Source organism: Mauremys mutica, chromosome 5, assembly GCF_020497125.1.
Source record: "Mauremys mutica isolate MM-2020 ecotype Southern chromosome 5, ASM2049712v1, whole genome shotgun sequence".
Classification (NCBI taxonomy): domain Eukaryota; kingdom Metazoa; phylum Chordata; order Testudines; family Geoemydidae; genus Mauremys; species Mauremys mutica.
Genome location: NC_059076.1, coordinates 31,105 through 55,967, shown reverse-complemented (window position 1 = coordinate 55,967; position 24,863 = coordinate 31,105). Strand labels below are relative to the sequence as shown.

The 24,863-nt window shown below is 46.6% G+C and overlaps 1 protein-coding gene across 1 annotated transcript in view; it reads left to right on the top strand.

Annotated features, from left to right (window-relative positions):
* Positions 1 to 24,863, top strand: part of LOC123372024 (chondroitin sulfate N-acetylgalactosaminyltransferase 1) — a 39,868-nt gene that overhangs the window by 2,719 nt on the left and 12,286 nt on the right. The window contains exons 2-5 of the mRNA XM_045019969.1: positions 11,312 to 11,528; positions 13,436 to 13,537; positions 23,002 to 23,180; positions 23,987 to 24,081. Of these exons, the coding sequence (XP_044875904.1) occupies positions 11,312 to 11,528; positions 13,436 to 13,537; positions 23,002 to 23,180; positions 23,987 to 24,081 (593 nt within the window). The remainder of the gene's footprint in view (positions 1 to 11,311; positions 11,529 to 13,435; positions 13,538 to 23,001; positions 23,181 to 23,986; positions 24,082 to 24,863) is intronic.

Sequence of the window (24,863 nt, the reverse complement as noted above, 5' to 3'; positions counted from 1 at the left end):
TCTCCGCCCATTCGGTCTTGGGCCTCTTTGCTGACTTTGCCAACAAGGGTGCCTGTTCTGGTTTTGTGATGAGCACGCTTGTTGTTTGTATTGTGGAAGTGGCCAGGAGCTCAATCAGGATCAAAGACACATTGTTGCTGCTTAGCTGCTGCAGAAAGAGCTAGCTAAATATGCCCCCTGCCCTGACACAGTTCCATTCAGCTAGAGGAATGTGACATATGGACGCTGATTATGATCAAGTACAAAAAATGATATTGACTTTGAGATGTTCAAAGGAGTCTAAGGGAGTTAGGCACCCATCTCCCATGGAGCTAGGCCCCTAATGCCTCTGGTCTCCTTTGAAAATCCCAGCCTTTATTTACCATGCAAATGAAGATAAGTAATAAAACCCATCTGTTTTCCCCAGCTGCCTCTCAAGCTCTTCTTGGTGTAGGGGTCAGAGGAGAGGGGAGCAGCCATATAGATGAGTCTGGGCAGGGTGTTCCACGCATGGGGGACAGTGCGCAGGAAGGAACAGAGAAGCAGCCAAGTCAGTGGTTGAGTGTCATGTCGATTATGGAGTTATAGGGTGACCTGAAAATGAACAAGGGCCAGCTGAGTAGTAAGGGGCAGAGCGGTGAATGTCAGACTTGCCATACTAAGTGAGACCAGTATCCTGTCTCCAATAGGGGCCCGTACCAGAGCTTCAGAGGGAGTGTACAGAACAGGACAGTTGGAGTGATCCACCTCTGTCTTCCCCTCTAGGCTTTGGGCAGGCAGAGGTTTAGGGTCACCCCAAGCATGGGGTTGTGTCCCTGACCATCTTGGCTAATAGCCGTTGATGGGCCCATCCTCCATGAATTTATCTAGTTCTTTTTTTGAACCCAGTTATACTTTTGGCCTTCACAACATCCCCTGGCAACAAGTTCAACAGGTTAATTGTACATTGTGTGGAAAAGTACTTCCACTCGTTTGTATTAAACCTGCTGCCTTTTAATTTCGTTGGGTGAGCCTTGGCTTTTGTATTGTAGGAAAGGGTAAACAACACTACTCTGCTCATTTTTCCACCCATTCACGGTTTTATAGAAGGGCCCTGAAGTCAAATAAAAGATCTATGGCTAATGTGCCAAGTCCATTCCCCAGCCATTACATCACTAGGGTCATTTAAAACTAGGGCGTGGCCTATGCAGCTGTGACTTGATCTCTAGGATCTATACTGCTTACGTTCGGAGTGGGATCCAGCTAGCATGGCAAGACCTGTTCATCACTAGCACTGACTGGGCTCTATAGGTGTTGTTTGATATTATATAGAGGTCCAACCAGTTTTTGCAGTTGCAGTATCTGCACACAGCAGACGTTGACACACAGCACATGTAAACACACAGATGTCCTTGCAGGTATTTGGGTTGTCTGTCAGCCTCCTTTCCATCTGTGCTCTGCTGAAGACTTTCTGTCATCTGGAGTAATGCTGCTTGAATAGACCATCAACTTTCTTTTTTGCTTACATCCCTATCTGTATTTTAGGATGGCATTTTAGGCCTCTCTACACTACAATCATAGTCATGTGGGGGAACTGCTTATAACAGCATTGACCCAGCGGAAGCATCATTCTGTTCTCCAATACAGATGGCATCTATCAGGTGTGAGAATCATGCTGAAGCGAGGTCCTGGGTAGCTCCCATCTGCACTGAAAACCAGAACAAGGCTTTTACTCCTGCCCTCCTTTCCTTCGGGCCAAATCCTGGTTTCTTCTACACTGTCACAAACCTGGAGTCACCCCTCTGCAGTCAGTGGAATTATCCCAGCCTTACACCGATGTAAATGGCAGCAGACTGGTGTCCCCTAACACTGAACTTTGCTGGAGCATGCCTGAATGTACAGGAGGGACATGTAGAGCAGTGCCCGTGCCGATTGGGAAGCCTGCCGGAGAGCACAGCATCTCTCAGAACAGGAAGTCGCACCTGGCAAGGATCTGTATCGGTGCTCTGGGCTGTGTTGCAGCCAGCTGAGTGTCACTGCATGTTATGTTGACAGTGAGGCATAGTAGAAAAAGGAAGAGTTGGCAGTGCTAGAAAGCAACCTCAACACTGGTAATACAGTAGCCCTGGATTCACTTCATTTGTGTGCCTGCATTCCCCTTTTTCTGTTTGGTGCCAGTAGCTGTAAAGGAGATTTAAGATGCATGGCTAATTAATCCAGCTGAATGTAAGATAAAGGAGGAAATTTATCCCCTTGCTCTTCTGGTAGTTCGGCTGCAGGCGTCTAGCTGACATTTGGCGAGAGTGCTACATGCCTGCCTTTTCCAGCAGGACCACTCTGTCCCTGCATCTTGCAGGACAGGAATGCAGATTCAAGAGCACCTTTGTGGGGTCCCTGCCTCTCGGTTGAATAGCTTATGAACCCTACAGCCTTTGTGTACTAAGGGATGTTTTCTTCATCTGATCCCGATTAACAGAGGCAGGGCTAACACATTCTCTGGGGGTGCTGGAGGCAAACCGTCTCTGCTTTAGTCATTGGTCAGTTGTTACTTTCCCAGCTGCCTCCCTACTACCGGAGCCTTTCCCCACTACTGGAGCTTCTCCCCACTGCCTTCCCCCAGCCAGAGCTTTTCCCCACTGCAGGAGCCTTTCCCCACTGCCTAAGTCTTTCCGCACTGCCTTCCCCCAGTCTCTCACTGCCAGAGTCTCTCATTGCAACAGGGAAAGGCTCCAGCAGCGGAGAGGCAGTGAGATGCTACACTGCTAAAAATAGCAATGTAGCTGTGGGAGGCACTGTTTGGGCGTGTAGAGCAGTGTGCAGGATCTATACCCTGGGGTTCAGGCACGTAGGGCACTCTGCTCTGCTCTGCTCTGCTCACGTAAGCCATAGCTCACGGTCTACAGTGCTATTTATACCCGTGCTCGCTGGGAGTGCGGTGTCTAGAACAAAATGTCATGAAACCGTTTTGCCCAAACCCACTATCGGTATAAAAATTCAGACTGGCTACTAGAGATGATCCAGGCCAGAGTCTCTGCTAATGTGAACAGGTGCAGCTCCACTGATATCCTGGGAAGCAAACCCATTTGTGCCTGCTGAGGATCAGTTGGCTGGCTTATTTATGGCATATCAGTGGTTACCTCGAATTCCAGAGCATGCTAAAGCTGCAGGGGAACTGCCTCTCTATTGGGGAGGGGCAGATGATTAGTAATGATTATCGATGATTTATTTGTATTACCAGAGCACCCAAGAATCCCAGCCCTGGGCAGACCCCATCATGCTAGGCAGAGCGATGGTACAAGGCCACTGGCTCCCTGAAGTCACCTCAGAGGGCCAGGCTGGGTGTAGGGGTGTAACGTGTAAGTGAGACTCAGCCAGGTCTAGGCCTTGTGCTGGCTCCCTGCGCAGAGGTGGATTTCCCCCCTTTGGGCAGTGTCATGTTTGGTTGGTGCCAGTTTGCTTGGCCTCTCTGCAGCCTGTGCAAGGCTCCCTCTCCCACATTGCGGGGCGGCAGAAGGGCAGAGCCGACTCAAACCCACAGCAAGTAACGGGAGCTGCTGTACTGGTAGCATCATTCACTGGCCTAGCTAAGCCATGAATGAGCCCATTGGCCAGGCCATTTCTCAGTGGCAGGAGCCCAGAGGTGAAAAACCTGCTTCCTAGCAAGACAACAGCATGTTAGCCTGCATCTCCAGCACCAAATCACTGCTCCAGGTTAGTTCTGGGGCCTGGCTTAGCTGCACAAATGGAGCACTCAGGGCTGACTGAGGCACATATATGTGTGCAGACTACTTGGAAAGTCACTGATCTCTCTCTCTCTCTCCCCCCCTATCCTTCAAGAATGAACAAATGCAATTCACGCTGCCCCAGAATCAATGGCCCTATATCTCTTAAAGGGGGCAGGGGAGGGGAGCTGGGGTGCCACTTTTCCATTTCAAGTGCCGATTAGCGTGCCATGCTGCAGCCCACAGGAGACGTCAGGAGCCAGCTAGATTCACCGGTACGTTCTAGCTGCTCCGTGCCACTCTGGCTGCACAAAGCAGGGCTGAACAGGGTTTATGGGGCCAGTTAAGCCAGGTTTATAGCTGCTTTGTGTCTCTGGAGCAGTTCAAAGCAGCTGGAGCCTGCCAGTGAATGAATCTGGCCCACTATTGTATTGATAATGACATTTAATGCTTTTTGTCATCAAACTGCTTCAAAACCACCAAGGAACGAACCATCTCAGCACCCTCTGTGGCAGCGTAGGAGGGGTTCTTCTCCCTGCCTGACAGCAGGGCAAATGGAGGCAGATAGTTCAACGTGTCCAAGGTGGCAGGGTGAATTGGTGTCAGATCCAGGATTAGAATTCAGGGGTTCCTGAGTCTGACTCTTGTGCTCGGGCCTCTTGATGCCATGGGGGAAATCCTGCCCCCCATTGAAGTCAGTGGGGGGAATTTTGCCATTTGTTTCAGTAGGGCCAGGGTTTCACCCCTTGACTTTCTCTAGGTTATGTAGGCCCAGATTCAGCAAAGCACATGCTTGAATCCTACTGATTTAGACACTTTGCTGAATCTGGGCCTTAATGACACATCAGACGATCTAAAGAAACCTGGACTCTTGGGAGCTGTTTTTCCAGCTGGTATCTGTCACCTTTGTTGGCCACACAGGACCCAATCAATGATTTACAGCAATCGCTTGTGTGGTGAAAGGTGATAACTTCATCAGGGTGGCTCTCTCGGTTCATTCTCTCTCTTCTCTTTCGTCTTTCATGTGCTGAGAGAGAGAGTTTGTCCAAGCAGCTCATTAAATTAAAACGTTTGCTGGAAATGTTTCTGCTGCGTGGTTTGGATGTTTTAAAATAAATTAGTGCAGCCTCCTCCTCAGTTCCTAGACAGAACCACTTGTGTTTGGAATCTGCATGCAACACTACTTCCTGGTGTTTCGGAGTTAAACTCCTTCTCTGCAGCTTCCCTGTAGCCCAAGAATACTTTCCAAAAGTCCAGACAGTTTGACTTCAGTAGTGATATTTGGCAGCGGTTGGAATTTTCCATTTTTCTTGTTCAAAAATGAAAGAGAACCATACCTCCTCTCGTCTGTTAGTAATTTAGCATTTGTAGTTGCTGTCTGCTATCTTCATCTTTTCACACAGAGATTCATGTTGTCCGCTTGTTACAATTCTCTATCTTTTTCTATTGTGTTCATTGGTTTTCTGCCATGTTTTGGAGTGCTAAGACGTGACAGTGAAAATGACCATATGGATCATAAACCTTTAATGTGTGTAGCATAAGCATGCAAAGGCATCTCCCCGTAAGGCCATAGTGAGTCCAGCCAATATGTGTTAATGAGAAACCTGTTGCTCAGTAGGGCAGGGCAAAATTCAGGGTCAGCTTGTTAATTTGCACAGTGGGTAGTGAAACTGAAAATATTTATAAATCATTCACCTTCCTGGAGGAAGTAGCTAAGAACAGCTATGACACCATCCTAAAACAGTGTGAGCGCTTTGGTCCAAAAGAAAAAGTACTACCTCCATGGCCATGCTTTTATTAAAGGGGGCAGAGACCCACAAAAAGCCCAGAACCCCTTAAAATGCACTTGCTGAATGAGCAGAGCATTGTGACTGTGTCCTCAGGGAGAAAGGACATGAGTGATTGTCTAGTAGTTGGGATTTTAAACAAGAAAGTCCCCAGCAAGTCCGATTAACATCTGTGCTCACTCCAGAACAGGTGGGAAGGCAGGGTGAGCCAGTGAAAATGCATCACAAACACCCTGGGACTCTTACAAAGGAGGAATGAGTTTCTGCCTGAAGGGACTGGAATCTTCTCTGACTAGCACTAAGTTGAGGGAACGTGTGAGGAAGAACATAGGTTAGGTTAATATACGTTCTGAAAACGTTTGAGATTGTAGGGAGAAATGTAAGCTACAACCAACCCGATTATGGCTCCAAGGGCATGTGACAGTAAAAGAGGAGTAAGCTTAGGTCCAGAGAAAGCTAAAGCCAAGTACAGTATGTTTCCATTGACATCAGTAGGGCCTAAGCCCATTTTTAAGTGCTTTGCTGAACTGGGGGTGTAACTTTCTTGCGCTGAAGTTATTTTGTTAGGATTCTGTGATTGTATTAGCCCTGGAAGGCAGCACCCTGACTGTTAGCTATTATAACGAAAGCAAGTTTGTCTGAGCTGCAGTACAGAGAGCAGGTCCTTTCCACTTCCACAGCGTGTCTGCACAGGTAGTTCACATAATCTCTGATATTTTTCTTCACAGTCCTAGCTTCTCACAACCCACTATTCCAATTTATTTTTCATCTTCCCATCTGTTTCTGATTAGATTCCAGTTTCTTTCCCCCACCCCGCATCCCCAAGCTCCTATTTGTCCAGTCCAAATGAGGCTTCCAAGACTCCTCCCGGAGCCCCTGTTTTTAACAAAGTGGCAAAGCCTTTGTCTTGAAAAACCTGGGACTAATTTGCTTTGGCAGATTACTCCAAGCATTCTGGCAAATCTCAAACATGCTGCTTTGGAAACCAGCAGACATTCTGAAACTAGTTAATGCATTGACAGCAGCAAAAATAACGGATTATCCTGTTCAGATATCAGAGCTGCTGTCTAAGTTTTACAAAACTCGGTACTTTCTTGGAGAAACTTTTAAAGCAATGGTTTTTTTTAGCAATACTTGTTTGTAGGCACAGCTTATTTTCAGTAAATTCAAACCCACTTGACGTACACTTTTGAGTCTCAGAACTTGTTAAAAAGGTTTTTGATGGTTTTAGGCATGGTAATGGCAATGAAGGAATTCCTCAGGGAATTCAAGGAGTTTTAGTACTGAAGCAGAAGGGTGTTCTTGTGTTTACATCACTAGATTGTGACTCAGGAGAGGTAGGTTCAACCCCCAGCCCTCCCACTGTGTGACCGTGGGTAAATTACTTAATCTCCCTGTGGCTCAGTTTCCCAGCTATAAAGTGGGAATCATATTTCCTTCATCTATTTATGGGCTTAATTTAACACACTCTGATTAGTGCCATTGACTTCAACAGAACTACACTCATGCATAATTTTTGCAGGATGGGGAAGCTTGGATTGTAAACTCCTTGATAGCAGGTTGTGTTTTACTGTGTACAGCACCTAGCACAATGGGGCCCTGGTCTCTGTTGGGGCCTGTAAGTTCTACTGTAATACAAGTCATAAACAACAACAATAATGAGATATGAAAATTGGCATCTAGTTGCATGATAAAGCACCCTTCTTTCCATATTAGTGAACTGCTTATCCAGGGAAAACAAATAGCAGGATGGCTAAATTGTATTAAACGATCTAATTTCAGCCTTCTTTTCTATTAGAAGTATCTATTTTTCAAATGTATGCAATGTGCTATCAGCATCTCACTAGATACACAGTCAAGATTAAAAAAAGAAACTAATTAAATTAACATAATGTTTAAAAACTAAAGAAAAAATAACAGACACTAAAGGACCACCTTCCCTCTGATTCCTAATTAAAGCCTTCTTTCTCAAACCATCCTTTCAGAAAAAGCCTAAATAAATAGATGCACCTTGCAGCATACTCAAAACATCAACAAACTCTGCATCAGAATAAGGGAGGAAGGAAATTCCAAAGCCACAGAACCTCCATTGATTCTACCTGAATCCCACCCCCCAGACATAGATATTCAAGAACTATAAATTCAAGCCATTCAGGTGATCTCAGCTGGTCAGCTAAAGCACTGAGAGAGAAGAGAGGCAGTTTCTAAGATATCCAGAGCCCAAACTATACAAGACTTTATAGATCAAAACTCACCTTGAAATGATTAACTTAATGAAGTGGCTGAGCTGTTAACAAAAACATGAAACTTCTCATTGAAATCAGCTACTACCCTGGAGGGGAGCAAATGCTGAAACTCTTTATTTCTAAAAAGGGTCTGGGGTGATCTAGGGTATTATAGGCCAGTAAATCATTCTTTTGTACCCAGTAAACTAGTTGAGATTATAATTAAAAATACATTGATAAAACACCTAGACAATGATGATGATACAGTGGGGATAACCCAGCGCAGCGTCTGCCACAGAAAATCACGCCTCACTAATCTATTAGAATTCTCTGAACATGTCCATAAAATCAGAGATAAAGGACAAGCAGCTACCATCATTTGTTAGGGCTTTTAAAAAAACTGTGACAAAGTCTCTCACAAGCGGGTATCAAAGAAACTAAGTAACCATGGGGGCGAGAGGCAAAAATACCATTTGTTATGGATCAGATATTGGCTAGGAGACAGAAAACAAAGAGTGCTAAGAAATGGTCATTTGGATAAGGTCATTCATACCAAGATCAAAAAAGAAGGAAACCCCTTTTCCTTGATTTCTTGCAGACCTGCATTTAACTGTGCATTCTGCTAGCCCCTGGAGTTCCTGTGAGAGAGGCAGAGAAATCCAACTATACTCTTCTGTGGATTATAATTGCTAGGATATTTGTTGCGGCTTTCAAAGTGAATTTAAGAAGTGGGTCTGAGAGAGAATAATTGAAATGCCAATGAACCTGGGTAGGACAAAGTGGTTTGCTCAGACACCCAATGTGGGGGTGGGGGTGTCATTCTCAACAGATGAATTCTAAGGCCCGTGGGCCACCTACAGCCCACAAATCCTTGAAACAGGCCTTTGAGTGGTGCATTGGCTTTGTGCTGGCTCCTCGGCACAGGCTGAATTTCACCCATTAAGTACGTAAAAAGTAACTTTCCTGCAGGAACCTAATAATACACCCCGTGCATTGGGAAATTGTCATATGATATTCAGATGCTGTTAGGAACGAGACAGGTGCTTTGGCACCATACGTAGTGGTTTATTGAGACACCTCAGGTGAGGAATAAGTTCAGCAGTGCCACCTTGTGGTTCAGCAAAAATTACACTCCAGCTTCATGAGTTTGGTGCTACATGCCCCAGTGTATGGCGTAAAGAGAGGAAATTCACCACAGCAAAGCAATGCAACTAACCCCCCCCCCCCCCAGTGGTATGTGGAGACCTACCCAACTCATCCACAGGAACCTGTCCTGACATGTCCAGGCCATTAACAGCCTCGGTGACAAGGCCCAAGGCTCCATCCATATAGGGGCTAAACCCACAGAGCCCCTGTCCAGACCTGTCTGCGTTCACCCATGGGATGTGGCCACCTACCAAACTCTAGCTTCTGGACTATCCCTTCAAGGGACCTAAGCAATTCGGGGCACTCTGCCTTTGAGCCTGAAAAAATTCTGGCAGAAAAAGACTTTTCTCCCTACTCCAGCCAGAGTCGAAGGCCTACTACACTCTTTGGGTATGGCTACACTTGAGATTTGCAGTGCTGGTAGAGGCTTTCCAGCGCTGCAATTAGTAAGTGTCCACACCTGCAAGGCACATCCAGCGCTGCAACTCCCTGGCTGCAGCGCTGGCCGTACACCTGGGCCTGCCTGGGGAATAAGCATTGCAGCACTGGTGATCCAGCGCTGGTCGTTAAGTGTGGCCACACACCAGCGCTGCTATTGGCCTCCAGGGTATTAGGAGATATCCCAGAATGCTTTTAACCCCTTTGTTTAGTTATACAGCCTCTCTTTGTTTTGTTGTGAACGCGGAGCTCCACTCCGCTCCGCTCTGGGAGCTGCTTATCTAAAAAAACAAACACAGCTCCTGTTTGCTGTGATCAATCTGTGAACAATCAAATGAGATATCCCCCCTGCCTGCCTGATTCACAGGGGTTGAGTGTTTGCTTTTTGCTTGAGGAGAGAAACAGCAGCGAGAAAGGGAGTCGGCAGCTGCTTATCTGGTCTGCAGGCTGTTTGCAGTTAACACTAAGGGGTCGGAAAAAGTTTCTGATTTTGCAAAAGCAGGGAGCCAATTCACAGTGTCGGCTCCAAAAATCCACTCTCTCTCTCTCCTCTGCTCCCTGTCACACTACACTCCACCCCACCCTACCCCCCTCTTTTGAAAAGCACGTTGCTGCCGCTTGAACGCTGGGATAGCTGCCCATAATGCATCACTCCCAACAGCGCTGCAAATGCTGCAAATGTGGCCACACACCAGCGCTGTCCCTGCACAGCTGGACGACCAGCGCTGCAACTCCCAGCGCTGCAACTCTCAAGTGTAGCCATACCCTTTGTTTTCTGTCTCCTAGCCAATGTCTGATCCATAACAAATGGTATTTTTATACAAATAGGCTGGAATTTTCCAAGAAGCCTAAGGATATACTACACCCAGCTTTGGTTGCATTTCAATGGGACTTGGGCTTCCAGCTCCCCTATGCTTCTTTGAAAATCTCAGCCATAATCAGTCTTGAAAGTACTTCCTAGCCCCAAGGAAAACTGGGTGTTTTAGGTTTATCCTAGATCTAAAGTGGCTCAAACAGTTTCTGAATTAGCCTCAAGAAAGAGTCCCTGAAATCAATTCTGGCACCTGTCCACACCCAGAGATTTCCTGGCCTCCATTGTTTTGAAGGTCATACCAGCTCAGTCATACCAGAGATGTCTCAGATTCACAGCTGGTTCCTTGCACTCCAGTGCAGCCAGGCATATGCACCATTGATGGTTTTAGAAGCCAAAGTAGTGATCCCTGCAGCTGTGTGGCAACAAGGGGGTCTTCATGATGACATGCTTGGTCACCTTGCTTACCAGGGTGAAATCCCCTCAGTGAGCATCCCAAGCAATCTCCAGGTCTCTGCTGCTCCTAAGCAAAGGGCAGGGTTCTGTAACATCCTCGCAGACCCAATGGAGGGATAAACCTTCCACGTCTCTAGAAAGCATCTAAAAAATGAGAGCTCACCATAGTCACTTCCTCACTCCCTGGTTTTGCAATTTAATAATGAAGAAGATGGTGTCTACCAGGACCTTGGACACTTTCTGTACAGGATTTTTCATCTGTGCCTAATAAAAACTCTCCAGAGGGGGGGAAACCTGGTAATGTTGCTTCAGATACTTGTCAGTATCCAGAACCTGCTTCTCTGGGGGCTGGATGAATCAAATGTGTGGGGAGAGCTCCTTTCCCAAATCCTCCTGCCTTTTCCATCCCTGTGGACCCAGTGTTTTGGGGGATGGCTGGCAGCCGTGTGCATTTGGAACATCCTGAAAATTAAGGAGCAGGCATCTAACAAGTTCTACTGTGGATGTGCAAATGGTGATTCTCAGAGACTTGTAATCTGGGTGGATTTTTATGGGAGATACAAAAGTCACCTTCCTAAAACCTGGGACTGTCCCCCGTCAGATTTTGAGTTCTGGTTTTAAACTATGGAAGAGCTGATGCACATACTGATTTTTTGTGTCTCGTTTATTTGCTGCTAAGTCTAAGTTACAAAAGCCACCTAATGTTACAACTTCTTCCTGGGGAATCCAGTTTCATGCTAATGTTTCCCTTCTTTCATACTCTAACAGGCATGTACCGAACAGAAAAAGACAAAGGCACGTTGTACGAGCTTACTTTCAAAGGAGACAGACCACACAAATTCAGACGAATCGTTTTATTCAGACCATTTGGTCCCATCATGAAAGTGAAGAATGAGAACCTCAACATGGCCAATACGCTCATTAACATTGTAGTTCCATTAGCCAAGAGAGCCAGCAAGTTTCGACAATTTATGCAAAATTTCAGGTTTGTTTCCTTTTATGGATCTATAGCTATCTTGATATTTTTATACAGTATGATGCAATTACCAGGGATTTTCCCACTAGAAAAAAAATTATTTTTACATAAAACCATCAATTTATCATTTAAAAAAATCCATTTGCGTTTGCTTGGATCAACAGATATTTCACATGAACAGCAATTAGCTTTAGCAGTGGAGACCAAGGGAAAAGGTTATTTTGCAGTCATCTGTGTTTCTGAAGTTGATGCATCATGTACTAGGTATTTCGTTCTATCGGAAACTTGCTATTTCCTTCTTTGAGAGAGCAGGTGCCAGAACCACTTCAATGAATGTGTCAGTTCCACTCCCTAAGTAGCACAGGAAGGTTTATAGAAAATAAGAGTCATTGTATTAACCCTGGACTGCTTGTCGAGGCCTCATCAAAAGGATAGATAGTGACAGAAAGGCAATAAGAAATGTGCCTGGACTCAAGAGTGTTCTCTCCTTGTTACTTTTGATCAAAGCTCTTTCTTTATGCTCTTCTTTCCCAACATGGCTGTAGCAATTGCAGGAATGGATTTAATCAAGATGTAGCTCCCAGTCAGAACTAAGAATAACCTGCCCAGCGGTGGGCCTTGGATTTTGATAAGAAAATTGAGAGATACCCCTATAACTTAGCTGTGTAGTTGCCCAAGAAGGATACACATCTTGACAGATACACATATTCTTAGGCCACATGATTTGCTCTTTCTTAGAGAAATGGAGGTGGGTCAGGTTAGGTAATATCTTTCATCGGACTAACTTCTGTTGGTGAGAGACAAGCTTTCGAGCCACAGAGAACGCTTCTTAGGTCTATCTTGAGAGTTTAGTTTGAGTGAATACTCCTCACACATTTTTCAGGGACATAACTAAACATGCTAGTCCAGGGGTAGGCAACCTATGGCACGCGTGCCAAAGGCGGCACACAAGCTGATTTTCAGTGGCACTCACACTGCCTGGGTCCTGGCCACTGGTCCGAGAGGCTCTGCATTTTCATTTAATTTTAAATGAAGCTTCTTAAACATTTTAAAAACCTTATTTACTTTACATACAACAGTAATAGGAGATATACCTATCTGCTAGAACTAGAAGGGACCTTGAAAGGTCATTGAGTCCAGCCTCCTGCCTTCACTAGCAGGACCAAGTACTGATTTTTGCCCCAGATCCCTAAGTGCCCCCCTCAAGGATTGAACTCACAACCCTAGGTTTAGCAGGCCAATGCTCAAACCACTGAGCTATCCCTCCCCCTCCAGTAATCTAGTTATATAATATAGACTTATAGAGAGAGACCTTCTAAACACATTAATGTATTACTGGCATGCGAAACCTTAAATCAGAGTGAATAAATCAAAGCTCGGCACAGCACTTCTGAAAGGTCGCCGACCCCTGTGCTAGTATATAGAAGAAATAGAAATGAGGGTACAGGATTTCATTTCCCTCTTTGAATTCCCCCTTCTCTCACAGCCTCCTGGGTGCTGAGGTAGCACCTGCTGGCTTTAGTAGTTTGCCACACAATTGCTGGCTTTCCTACAGTGGCTTTCTGTCCATCAGCCAGGTGACTGGATGGGCTATTCCAATAGTGCTCTGCTGCCATAACTCAGGTAACTACTAGATGACAATTTATAGCCTGCAAATGCTATGAAGTATCTTAGGCCCCATCCTGCAAGCTCATTCGAATGGAGCCAGTCTGGCTCTGGATGGGTTCAAGGATCTCAATGAAGGGCAGCAAAGATCTCACTGGAGCGGTGCAAGGATCTCAGTGGAGTGGCACCAGCAGAGAATTTGGTTTGCAGAGTCCAGCACTATCCTGCATTCCCAGCTAGAGATGGCAGGTGTTGTTTGGGAAAGCAAACTTCCAAGGGCAATGAATGACTTGTATTGATGTCTGTTCTAGGGAAATGGGCATTGAGCAGGATGGGAGAATTCACCTCACTGTAGTTTACTTTGGAAAAGAACAAATGAATGAAGTGAAAGCGATACTTGAAAACACCTCCAGGTGAGTATGGGTCTACATCGCTGCCTCGTGAGGCATGCGCCTCTCACGTGAAGCCAGATTGCCTTTCTCTAGCACTGTCAGGAAGGGGATAGATCGTCCTCCCTCTCCTTGTGTCAGTCAGAAATGACATTACCCTGATGCTCCCTGATCTGCACTTGTGAATATTGATATTTAGAGCCATGGACTTAGGCCAGGGTAACTCCCACTCAACATCTGTAACTATGATCAGGCCTGAATTCCTCTAACCTTTGCATGAGCACTTTCTATCTGTTGGCACTGAAGCTTAACTTGGAGAAACGTAGATAGGCTGGGCTTTTCAATAGTGCCTAAGGGCATTAGATGCCTAAATCTCATTGAATTTCAAAGGGATTTGGGCACCTAACCCCTTTAGACCTTTTGAAAATCCCAGTCTGAAATATTTCCTGCACATACTGAACTGTCTCTTTTCTTTTCTCCACCTTCATTATGACATGACATTTTTATAAGCAAATGATGTAATATGGTCTAGATGAAATTACTATCAGGTGGATACACAACTGGTTGAAAAACTTCCTCAAAGGGTTGTTATCAATGGTTTCCTGTCAAACTAGGAGGAAGTATCTAGTGGGGCCTGACAGGGGTCTGTCCTAGGTTTAGTACTATTCAGGGCTTAAATTCAGCCGGAGGTGTCCGGAGCAGAGCTCTAGTAAATATTGTTAAACCCGCAAGGCTGACACCCCAAGCCCTGCTGCCTCCTGTGGGGCACTCTGGGAAATACTCGTTCAGAATTTAAGCCCTGGTACTAGTCGATATTTTCACAAATGACTTGGATAATGAAGTAGAGAGTACATGTTTCAAATTTGCGGGTGGCACCAAGCTGAGAGAGGTCTCTAGCACTTGGGAGGACGGGGATAGAATTCACACTGACCTTGATAAATTAGAGAATTGGTCTAAAATCTACAAGATGAAATTCATTAAAGACGTGCAAAGTACTACACTTAAGAAGGAAAAATCAAATGCATAACTACAAAACGGGGAATAACTGGCTAGGTGATAGCACTGCTGACAGAGATCTGGGGATTATCATGGATCATACACTGAGTCAAGTGTGTGATGCTGTTGTGAAAAAAGCAAATCATTCTGGGATATATTCACAGGAGTGTCATATATCAGACATGGGAGGTAACTCTCCTGCTCTGTTCAGCACCGGTGAGGCCTCAGCTGGAGTACTGTGACCGTTTTGGGGCACTCCTCTTTAAGAAAGATGGGAACAAATTGGAGCGAGGCCAGAGGAGAGCAACGAAAATAAGAGATTTTTGAAAACAAGACCTAGAAGGAAAGTTTGAAAGAATTAGGCATGTTTAGTCTAGAGAAGGGAAGGCTGAGGGGAGTCTGTATTAATTTAAATGGGATAAATGGGCCCAACGAGTCAAAGGTCTGTAACATGACCCTGTCACTGACTGTCCAACATTAAACCATATTAAACAAGGTTTGGGATTGGATATACAGAGGCTTCAGCCTGCTTAGTACCATGGCAAACACGCCATTAAACATTTTTAGCCTTTTATTAAAATACAGAAAAGGAAACAGCTAATGCATTTGAAATATAAAGTATTATGTTGGGCTTTCATTTTAACCATATCCCACGTTCCTTTCCCTTTAGCTGGAGGGAGTTTTTAGAAGGTGAAAAAAGCCTTATTTGACAGCCTTTTAGACGATAATGACTGTCCTCTTTGGAGAGAAGAGATGGATTTAACTGGAGTGGGCTGGAGCTGTCTTTGATGCTGTTGTTGTTAAAGTCCCGTTCTGTTTCTTAAAAGACCAAACATGACAAACACATGCAAGGGAAGAGGAAAGAACAGCAAAGATAGAATATGTAGCTTCTGTCTCTGGTGTTGACTGTCACTGCTGCTGGAAAAACACAGGCACAGCACAGGTCTGCTCAGCCACTCTGAGACCTGGCAAACTCCAGCATCCGCTGGTTAGGGCAGAGCATTTATCTGCATTTCTGATCACAGGCATACAGCAGTGTCACAAAAATCTACAGTCTTGGCTGGTTACGCCAGATTCTTATTAGACAGAAAGGAAAAGGAGAGGGATAGGAAAGAGAAGAACAAGGTAGGGAATGAAGAGGACAGATGGCGGTGGTGGGCGGAGGAAAGGGGGAGACACACAGTCTCAGATCCCAGGTGGTGGTCAGAATTTAGCTGGAGCCACTAGAGAGGGTGCTGTCATCTGGCTCCCTCCCTCTGGCCTGGTCTAGTCAGGACTTCTCTTGGGATTCGGACAAAGAAGGTCCGGGCTTCCAGGAGATGGTAGGGCCGGCAGCCATGAGGGTAAAGCTTCCTTCTTCCCCTTCTTTCAGTCAGCCAGTGTCACGGTAGTGAGCACTCCCCTCCAAAGTCTCTTCTTTTAAGGACTTCACAAAAGGAGTAGTGGGTGGCATAACCTGTCCCTTCATTATTTTGTCCACCAATTAGGCCTAATTTCTGGCAGAGCAATTTTGGCTCATTGATTTCAGATCTCACACTTCTCTTAACACTAAGGTGACCATACGTCCTGTTTTGGCCAGGACAGTCTCTTTTTTAAACCCTGTCCAGGCTGTCCTGACTTTTTTTTTTGCATAAATGGGTATTTATCCTGTTCACCCTTGCTGCCTTGATCAGTTGGCAAATGCAAATGGACAAATGGCCATTTTTGTCAAAAAAGTCTGGTGTGGTGTGGTGTGGAGGAACGTGCAGGAGAGGGGCAAGCGGAGATGCCAGCCCCATGCAGAGGGGGAAGCAGGGCTGGGGTGGGGGGGCAGGCAGGGTTCCAGCAACAGCCTTGGGGGAGGTGTATGAGAGGGGGGCAGGGCTCCAGTGACCAGCAACAGCCTCACATGGAGGGGGAGGAGGGGGCGCCAGGGTCAGGCTTGCGGCGGGGGGTTCTCTGCCGGGGCTCGGGCGAGTAGCTGGGGGTATCCTGTTTTCCCTTTGGGAAATATGGTCACCCTACTTAACACAGTCCTTGAGTTATTTCAGGAGGCCTTTTCGTTTGGACAAATTCAGTCTTCCTGTTTCCTTTTGCTCCCTTTTCCCACCAACGTTTGTTGTTCTAGGTTACGGTGACATTTTGTGAACTGTTACTCGCTTTTCACAGCTGAGCTCACAGTGAGGGCAAATTTGTAGGCCCTGTTATCACAACGAGACCTGAGACCAACCTTCAAATATGCAAAGGGTTGTTATAAAGAGGACTGCGATCAATTGTACTCCATGTCCACCGAGGGTAGGACAAGAAGTAATCAGCTTAGTTTGCAGCAAGGAAGATTTAGGCTAGATATTAGGAAAAACTTTCTAACTATAAGGACAGTTAAGAACTGGAACAGGTGACGTAGGGAGGCTGTAGAATCCCTGTCATTGAAGGTTTTTAAGAACAGGTTGGACAAACACTTATCAGAGATGGTCTAGGTTTACTTAATCCTACCCCAGCCTGGGAGGCTGGACTAGATGGCTTCTCAAAGTCCCTTCCAGTGCTACATTTCTCTGGTTCTATCATTAAGAGCTATAAGGAATTACAGAGAAGAAAAGGAGAGAGAGAGAGAGGGTGAGAGACTGCTGAACCAGGATCAAAGTTAAAACCTGTGGTGCTAGCCCAGCTCAGAGCTTTATGCTTCTTCACGCTGTTTCTGTTATGCGAACGAAACAGAGAAAACAAAATTATTGTGCCTTTTGAAAATCTGGCAGAAGTCACAGTGGGACTGATTCCTTCTGAAAATCTAGCCTTATCTCAGCAACCTGAGCTGTGTAGCTTGAGAGTAGGCTGCCTGCCTACTGCTTCTGTTTTTCTTGTGCTAGAGATGCATTCAGCTAGTGCTGCTTTGGAAAATACCAGGCAGAAATACATGTGTATAGTTCTGAACATTAGTGAATTCTGTTCATTTTGCATTTGCAGTTCTAAGGAGAAAAAGTGTGTCGAGGCCTAGCTGGAAGTAATGGATCTATTAAGTTAACCCTGCGCTGTTGTCAAAGGGCAGTTCAGTTTGGCAATTGATTATTTCTCTGTTATTATGTTGTTCTTATGCTCAAATGGCATGAAATGGGATTTCAGGGAAAGTTCACCGAGTCATTTGCTTGACTCAAACTGTTGCACTGTTCCACAGCCTCAGCTGTAGCCAGGTTTCAGATTTCTGTCCTATTCAGTTCTTAGTGCAATAACATCCATTGATGGCATGGAGGGTGGGGCAAGGTGGGCATTTACTAGACAATTAGGCTGTATGAGACATTCACGCTCAGGAGTGATGTTAACAAACACTCTGTGGCCCACGTCGGCACGGACAGTTGGTTTAACAACGCGTCTGCGGGTCGTGGTTAACGCTGTTGTTCCAACAGGTTTTTAACTATATCCAGGTGACATGATGGGAAACACAATGGTCCCTTTCTGTGTTGACAGCTGAGTTGTGTTTGCCATGGGGTCTGTTACCATGACTCCTCCAACACAACCTAATTTTCTAGAGGTGACCAGCTCTGGGAGAAAGCGCTCTCTCTTAACCCCCCCTGCATGTGATGTGGCTTTTCAGAGGGCAGCTAGAAAGGCCTTGGAAAATTCACCTCAGCGTTACCTGCTCTTGAAGATTATCACCTTCCTAGCCAGGTGACTGTTTCTGGGCAGGTCTCAGGATTCTTAGCACAAGTCTGGCCAGAAAGTGGTACCCGAAGGTACATGAGAGATGTGACTGGAGAGAGCATTCATACGGCGTTATGCTAGAACATGGCAGAGGAGGCCAGTAGGGGGACTGTGGACGCTGGGCCGGATGTGAACATACGCAGGACCCCCGGAATGGGCACAAGCGGTGTGGCTGGGTCTGCCACTAAATGATCACTCCCATGGCTTGTCGTTAGGCATATCCCAGGAAGACAGAATGTGCCTCTCTGTTACTGTTATTAGCAGCAGGATGATACAGCAGTGCACGTGACTTCATGCTCAGATGGACTAGCCTTCAGGTTTGGTAGCAGCAGCAAAGGCGGGCTGGAGATGCCAGGAAATCTGAGTTGGGTAGAATTCATCCGTGGCACAGCCTGGTCTGCACTCTCCTGATCAGAAAGTTGCTCGTGCATCCTTAGGGGCCAGCCCTGCTGTTCAGGACTCCGTGGTTCCCACTTCACTGCCAGGGTACAATGCTGGCAGCACAGGGCTGGGCGTGCAGGGAGCCAGGGGCCTGCAGGAGTCAGAGAAAACAATGTTAATGACCCCAGTGTGTGGCCCTGCCCATACCTCAGTCATGTCAACGATCGATTTCAGTAGGCTAAGCAGCAGTTGGAACGTGATGAGACGGCAGTCGAAAAAGGCTGGTTTATAAATACCTGCTCAGCGTCACGACCGCCTCAGCTGGTGCTGCTGCTGGGAGTTCCTGGCAGGGTGCTGCTGCTGCTGGGGTGATATGTCTGGCCAAGGGGCAGGGACAACGTTAGACCCATCTGCACATGCCAAAAGGGAAGTTCAGAGCAATGGGATGGAAGACAATGGGCAAATCACCTCCTCTGAGCGAGAAGTACAGCCCCCCCCATTACTGAGCCCCCCCTTAGGTACAACCTCCTCCAGAACACAGCCTCCAATCACCGCTCTGTGGCTGGGTGAGGCAAGGGACTGACAGAGGTCGATGGAATGCCAGGAAGCACTTAGCCATTGTCTCTCATGGGAGCGGAATGGGGCCATTCTCCATCATGAGAGGAAGGACGTGGTGAGAGCCCTAATCTGGGACTCCTCCTGTGTGATCCTCTTTGGAACCCCCTGAAAGGGGGTTCCAAAGAGGATGGATCTAGACTGTTCTCAGTGGTAGAAGATGACAGAACAAGGAGTAATGGTCTCAAGTTGCAGAGGGGGAGGTTTAGGTTGGATATTAGGAAAAACTTTTTCACTAGTAGGGTGGTGAAGAACTGGAATGGGTTACCTAGGGAGGTGGTGGAATCTCCTTCCTTAGAGGTTTTTAAGGTCAGGCTTGACAAAGCCCTGGCTGGGATGACTTAGTTGGGTTTGGTCCTGCTTTGAGCAGGGGGTTGGACTAGATGACCTCCTGAGGTCCCTTCCAACCCTGAGATTCTATGATTCTATGATTCTATGTCAGACCAGTCACTTAGGCCTGGATCTTCAAAGGTATTTAGGCACCTGCTTTCCATTGATTTCAGTGGGTGTTACATGCCTACATAACTTTGAGGATCAGGGTCTCAGTCTTTGTGTGCCTTGGTTTCCCACCTGTACAATGGGGATAATAACATCTTCCTACCTCACAGGGGTGTTGAGGGATCAGTACTTTAAAGATTGTGAGGTGCTCAGATTGTAGGTGATGAGGGTGATCATTGTCAGCAGAATTAATTCTCTATTTCTAATGGGGTTGTTAGTTTAACAGAACACTTGTCTTAAACACGCTGCCTGTTCAGACCAACTGAGGTGAAAGCACCGTGTTCTTCCAGATTGTATTCCACAGGCATTTTTGACACATTATGCCTCTAATGCTCATTTCAGTCCCTCAGTAAGGCTTTGTCTACACTACACAGCTTTTTTGCGACATGGCCATCTCGCTAAAAGTGTAAATGCTGTTTTGTTGACAAAATACTTCCCCCCCCACGAATGGGGTTTGCGTTGTCGACAGGAGAGCGCCCCTGCCGACAACGAGCCGTTTACACTGCCACTTGCCACGCAAAACTTTTGTCTTTGCGGGGGGGGGGGTGGCTTTTTTAAGCACCTGTGAACGACAAAAGTTTTGTCATTCAATTGGCAGAGTAGACAAAGCCTAAAAGTGATTCCATTTGTTCGTCTCCTTGGGATAGACACTACAAAACTTCTCTGCATCTTGTACAGCTCCAGCTACACCGTGCTTAACAAATGCTAAGTGATAATAATTAAAAGGAAAATCCTGCCATTTGCAATTAGCAGATACATTTATAATTGGAGAATGATGATGCAACAGCTTTGCTGTCAAACACAAATAAGATGACAAAGCAGTTGACTAGTGATTTAGCAGCTTGTAGGGTTCTTCCATCTAATGAGATCAGTCACTCCCCACCTTGTGTATCCTGATCGCTAATTAGCCTGGGGATTTAACCAATATACACCATCAAAGTGCTGTTTAACGGTCCTAAAATAATTGAAGATGATCGATTTTGGCATCCTTCCAGGAACTTCAGAGCAGACTGCTAGCGCTTCAATTAGTTTGGATCATGCCAGGTTTTAGCACAGAAGCTCCAGGAAAAATAGGGAAATGGCTTATGGACCAGGAGTTGCAGCAAACAGTCATGTCCAGCCTGTCCATGTGGCTGTGTGATGATTTCATATGCAGAGGTGCCTTGGTTTTCTGGGGGGCACTAGAGGGTTCAGAGACCCTGACAATTCTGAGCTTGATTTTTCTTTCATGTGCTTTGACTGTGAGCTGGCCAATGGCAAGTCAACCAGATATAGGGACGATGGGATTCTTTCAGCACGGGCACACGCTACAGCAGTCTAAAGCCTCAGGCTTCCAGCTCACTGCAAACCCTTGCAGGGCTAGATGGGTTCCCTGCCTGTTTGTGTTCTGGTTCTGTAAATTCAGAGCTAGACTTTGCTGCTTTTGTATCACCCGCAGGGCCGGCTCCAGAGCCCAGCGGGGCAAGCACCCGCCTGGGGCGGCCCTTTCCCGGGGGGGCGGCAGGCTGGGCCGGCGGACCTGCCGCAGTCATGCCTGCGGGAGGTCCACCGGAGCCCCGGGAGCAGCGGACCTGCCGCAGGCATGACTGCGGAGGGGACGCTCGGCCGGCGGCTCCAGTGGACCCCCCGCAGGCATGACTGCGGACGGTTCGCTGGTCCCGCGGCTCGGCTGGACCTCCCGCAGGCATGCCTGCGGCAGCTCAACCGGAGCCGCCGGACCTGCAAACCGCCCGCAGCTGCGGGAGGTCCAGCCGAGCCGCGCGACCAGTGGACCCTCTGCAGTCATGCCCGCGGGAGGTCCGCTGCTCCCGCGGCTCGGGGGCGCCTCCCGGGCATGACTGCTTGGGGCGGCCAAAAACCTAGAGCCGCCCCTGATCACGCGGCATTCCCCCAGCTCATATTTACATCTACTTGGGTGAACTTCTTACCTTTCCTGTGTTTCCCGTTCAGACTTCACTACCAGCCTTCTGAGTACCATTGCTAGCTTACCTCATGGCTCAGCTTGGCATAGTTATTGCTTCATGAGCCTTTACATTTACCATTTAAGGGCAAGGGCTTCAGATGGTTTCAGCACCCAGCAGAGCTCATTGTTCTCAGTGGGAACTGCTGGGTGCTGAGCATATTTGAAAATCCAGCTACTTCAGTCAGGTGCCTCAGTGGGAGCTAAGCGCTTTTGAAGATCTGGCCCCTAACCTCCTGTCTGATTTGGTGTGGCATGAAGGCCTAATTTGCAGAAGTGCTGAGCATCCACAACTCCTGCTGGTGTCAGTGGGAGCTGAGTGCCCCCTGAAGATCAAACCCTGAGGCTACATCTACACTGCGATAATGGAGTCTCAGAGCTCGGGTCAACTGACTTGGGCTCATAGGGCTTGGGCTACCCAGCTAAAAACAACCCTTTGGGCTCAGGCCAGAATCTGGGCTCAAACCCGGTGAAGGGGGAGGGTCTCAGAGCCCAGGTTCCAGTCTGAGCCCAAATGTCTACGGTGCTATTTTTAGCACTGCCTGCAGCCCAAGCGCTGCTAGCCTGAGTCAATTGACCTGAGCTCTGAAGCTCGGGTCTTTTATTGCAATGTAGTTGTATTGTGAGTCTCTCAGTATTGTTATCCTTGGCTAAGCATGTTACCAAGAGCTCAGTTTACCCATCACACACTTATCCTCTTTTTCACACACGAGCTGTTTGAAATAATCTGTTTTTCTGCACTAAGCTGAGGGCTATCGGACCACAAGCAGTAAATCCACGTTAGGTTTCTCAAGATGGTTGGATTTAATCCAGGAGCCGTTTTAAGGAATACAGAGTATGTAAAACGGATGTGTTTATCTGGAGGCTGATCCAGAGTCCGTAGACAGCAGTGAAAGGACTCCCAGTGACTTCTGTGAGCTTTTGTTCTTTTGTTAGTTTTTCAATCCAGCTCAGGTACACTTTATTTTATTTTAGGCAATGGTACTTAGCATTAATGCACAATGATTTCTCTAAAAATATGAGTGAATATCTCTTTAAAATATTAGTTTTCAAATTTACAACTTGGACATAAAATAGCTCGATGATTGTTTTATTAAAATGGGATCGAACTCCTTCTCTCTTACTGCTGTTTGCTGGTTTCCTTCACAGCCTATGAATATTATCCCAGATATATTAAAAACAGACCTGCTAAGTATAAGATCTGAGTTACAGGTTCCATTCCTATTTTGCCTTGTGTGTCATGGAAATACACCGCCCCCATTCCTTTTTTAAAATATGTTGTTCAGTAAATACAATGACATTAATGATGAGTTGACTGCCCCTTTTATCTCTTAAACCTCATCTCACATACTGCTGCTCCTCCTAGATCAGCTAACTTCAAGAATTTCACCTTTATCCAGCTGAATGAAGAATTTTCGAGAGGGAAAGGATTAGACATAGGTGCTCGCATTTGGAAAGGAAACAACGTCGTTCTCTTTTTTTGTGATGTAGATATCTACTTCACTGCTGAATTCCTGAACACCTGTAGATTGAACACACAGCCAGGTATGGCTACCCAGGGCATTTACTCCTTTAAACAGACTTCTCTTTATTGTGCAATAACCTTCACTAACGTGTTCCCTCTTTCAGGTGGGTAAGCAAGCTATAGTAAGGCATTCTTAACATTCAGCTCAACTAAGGCTTGTCTCAGGGCTGGTCTACACTGGGGGGGTGTCGATGTAAGATACGCAACTTCAGCTATGGGAATAGCGTAGCTGAAGTCGACATATCTTATTTCGACTTACCTCCCATCCTCACGGCGTGGGATCGACGGCCGCGGCTCCCCCGTCGACTCCGTTTCCGCCTCTCGCCCTGGTGGAGTTCCGGAGTCGACGGGAGCACGTTCGGGGATCAATTTATCGCATCTAGACGAGACGCGATATATCAATCCCCGATAGATCGATCACTACCCGCCGATCCGGTGGGTAGTGTGGACGTACCCTAAGAGTAAAGACCTATATTGCTGATTGTCACATTTTAGATAGAGTGAAAAGAAAAACAAATTGTCAGCTTCCACTATGATTGAATTCCTTGCCTTTGTCACCTTGTTTTCTGGGGCCCATCTGGGTCATTTGTCAAACTACATCCACATGGTCACATTCTCCATCCAAACCACAACACTCTGAGACTGTGGGCCTTATCTAAAACCCAGGGAAGGCAATGGAAGTCTTTCTATAGATTTGAATGGCATTTGGATCAAGCCCTAAGTCTGTTTCCAGTTTCACAGAGAAGCACAAGTTTTAATCTAGTTTTAGAGCATCAAACAACTTTATCGGTAATAACTTTCTTTTTTAATCCATTGTGATTTCTAGGGAAGAAAGTATTTTACCCAGTTCTTTTCAGCCAGTATAACCCAGGTATAATTTATGGGCACCATGGTTCCATCCCGCCCTTAGAACAGCAGCTGGTAAGTAACTGGCTCTAAAAATGCATGCTTTGAACCGTGCATAAAACTTCCCCTTCAGGAAGACATCTGTGCTTGCGAATAGAATTTCACCATCTCGGGTCCATTGAGATGCGGTGTGCAGAATACGTAACTTATTGTGTGCAGCACGTTCTGTAGTAATATTTCACACTTTAGCAGCTTAGCGAACAGCTTTATCTTAAAGCAGATTTGATATTTACATTTGTAAATTAAGAATTTAAATGTGGGCTGTTTGTCTGCCAGAAGCGGCATTATGTTGACCAGATTCCACTTCAGGGAGTGTACCGTCCTTTTCTTAGCTTCCTCGTCTAAGGTAACAAGACTGTTTCCCTGCCTTGTGTTTTGTGAGGCCAAATGATGTCCATAAAGAGTTTGGAGCTCGTTGGACTGATGGTGCAGGGAAGGTAATTAATCATTTGAACAGACTCCCACAGGCGGTAGTGTGGATTCTCCATCACTTGAGGTTTAAGTTGAAATTGGATGTCTTTTTAAAAGCTAGGCTCTAGCTCAGGGGTCAGCAACCTGCGGCATACATGCCACAGGTGGCACGCGGGCTGATTTTTAGTGGCACACTGCTGCCAGCCGGGGTCCCGGCCGCTGGCCCTGCTCAGCCCACTGCTGGCCTGGATTACGGAACCTGGGCCAGCAGCGGGATGAGCCGCTCAGCCCACTGCCGGTCTGGGGTTCCGGCCGCTGCCCGTGCTGCCGGTCTGGCACTTTTACTGGCACGCGAAACCTTAAATTAATGAAGACTTGGCACACCA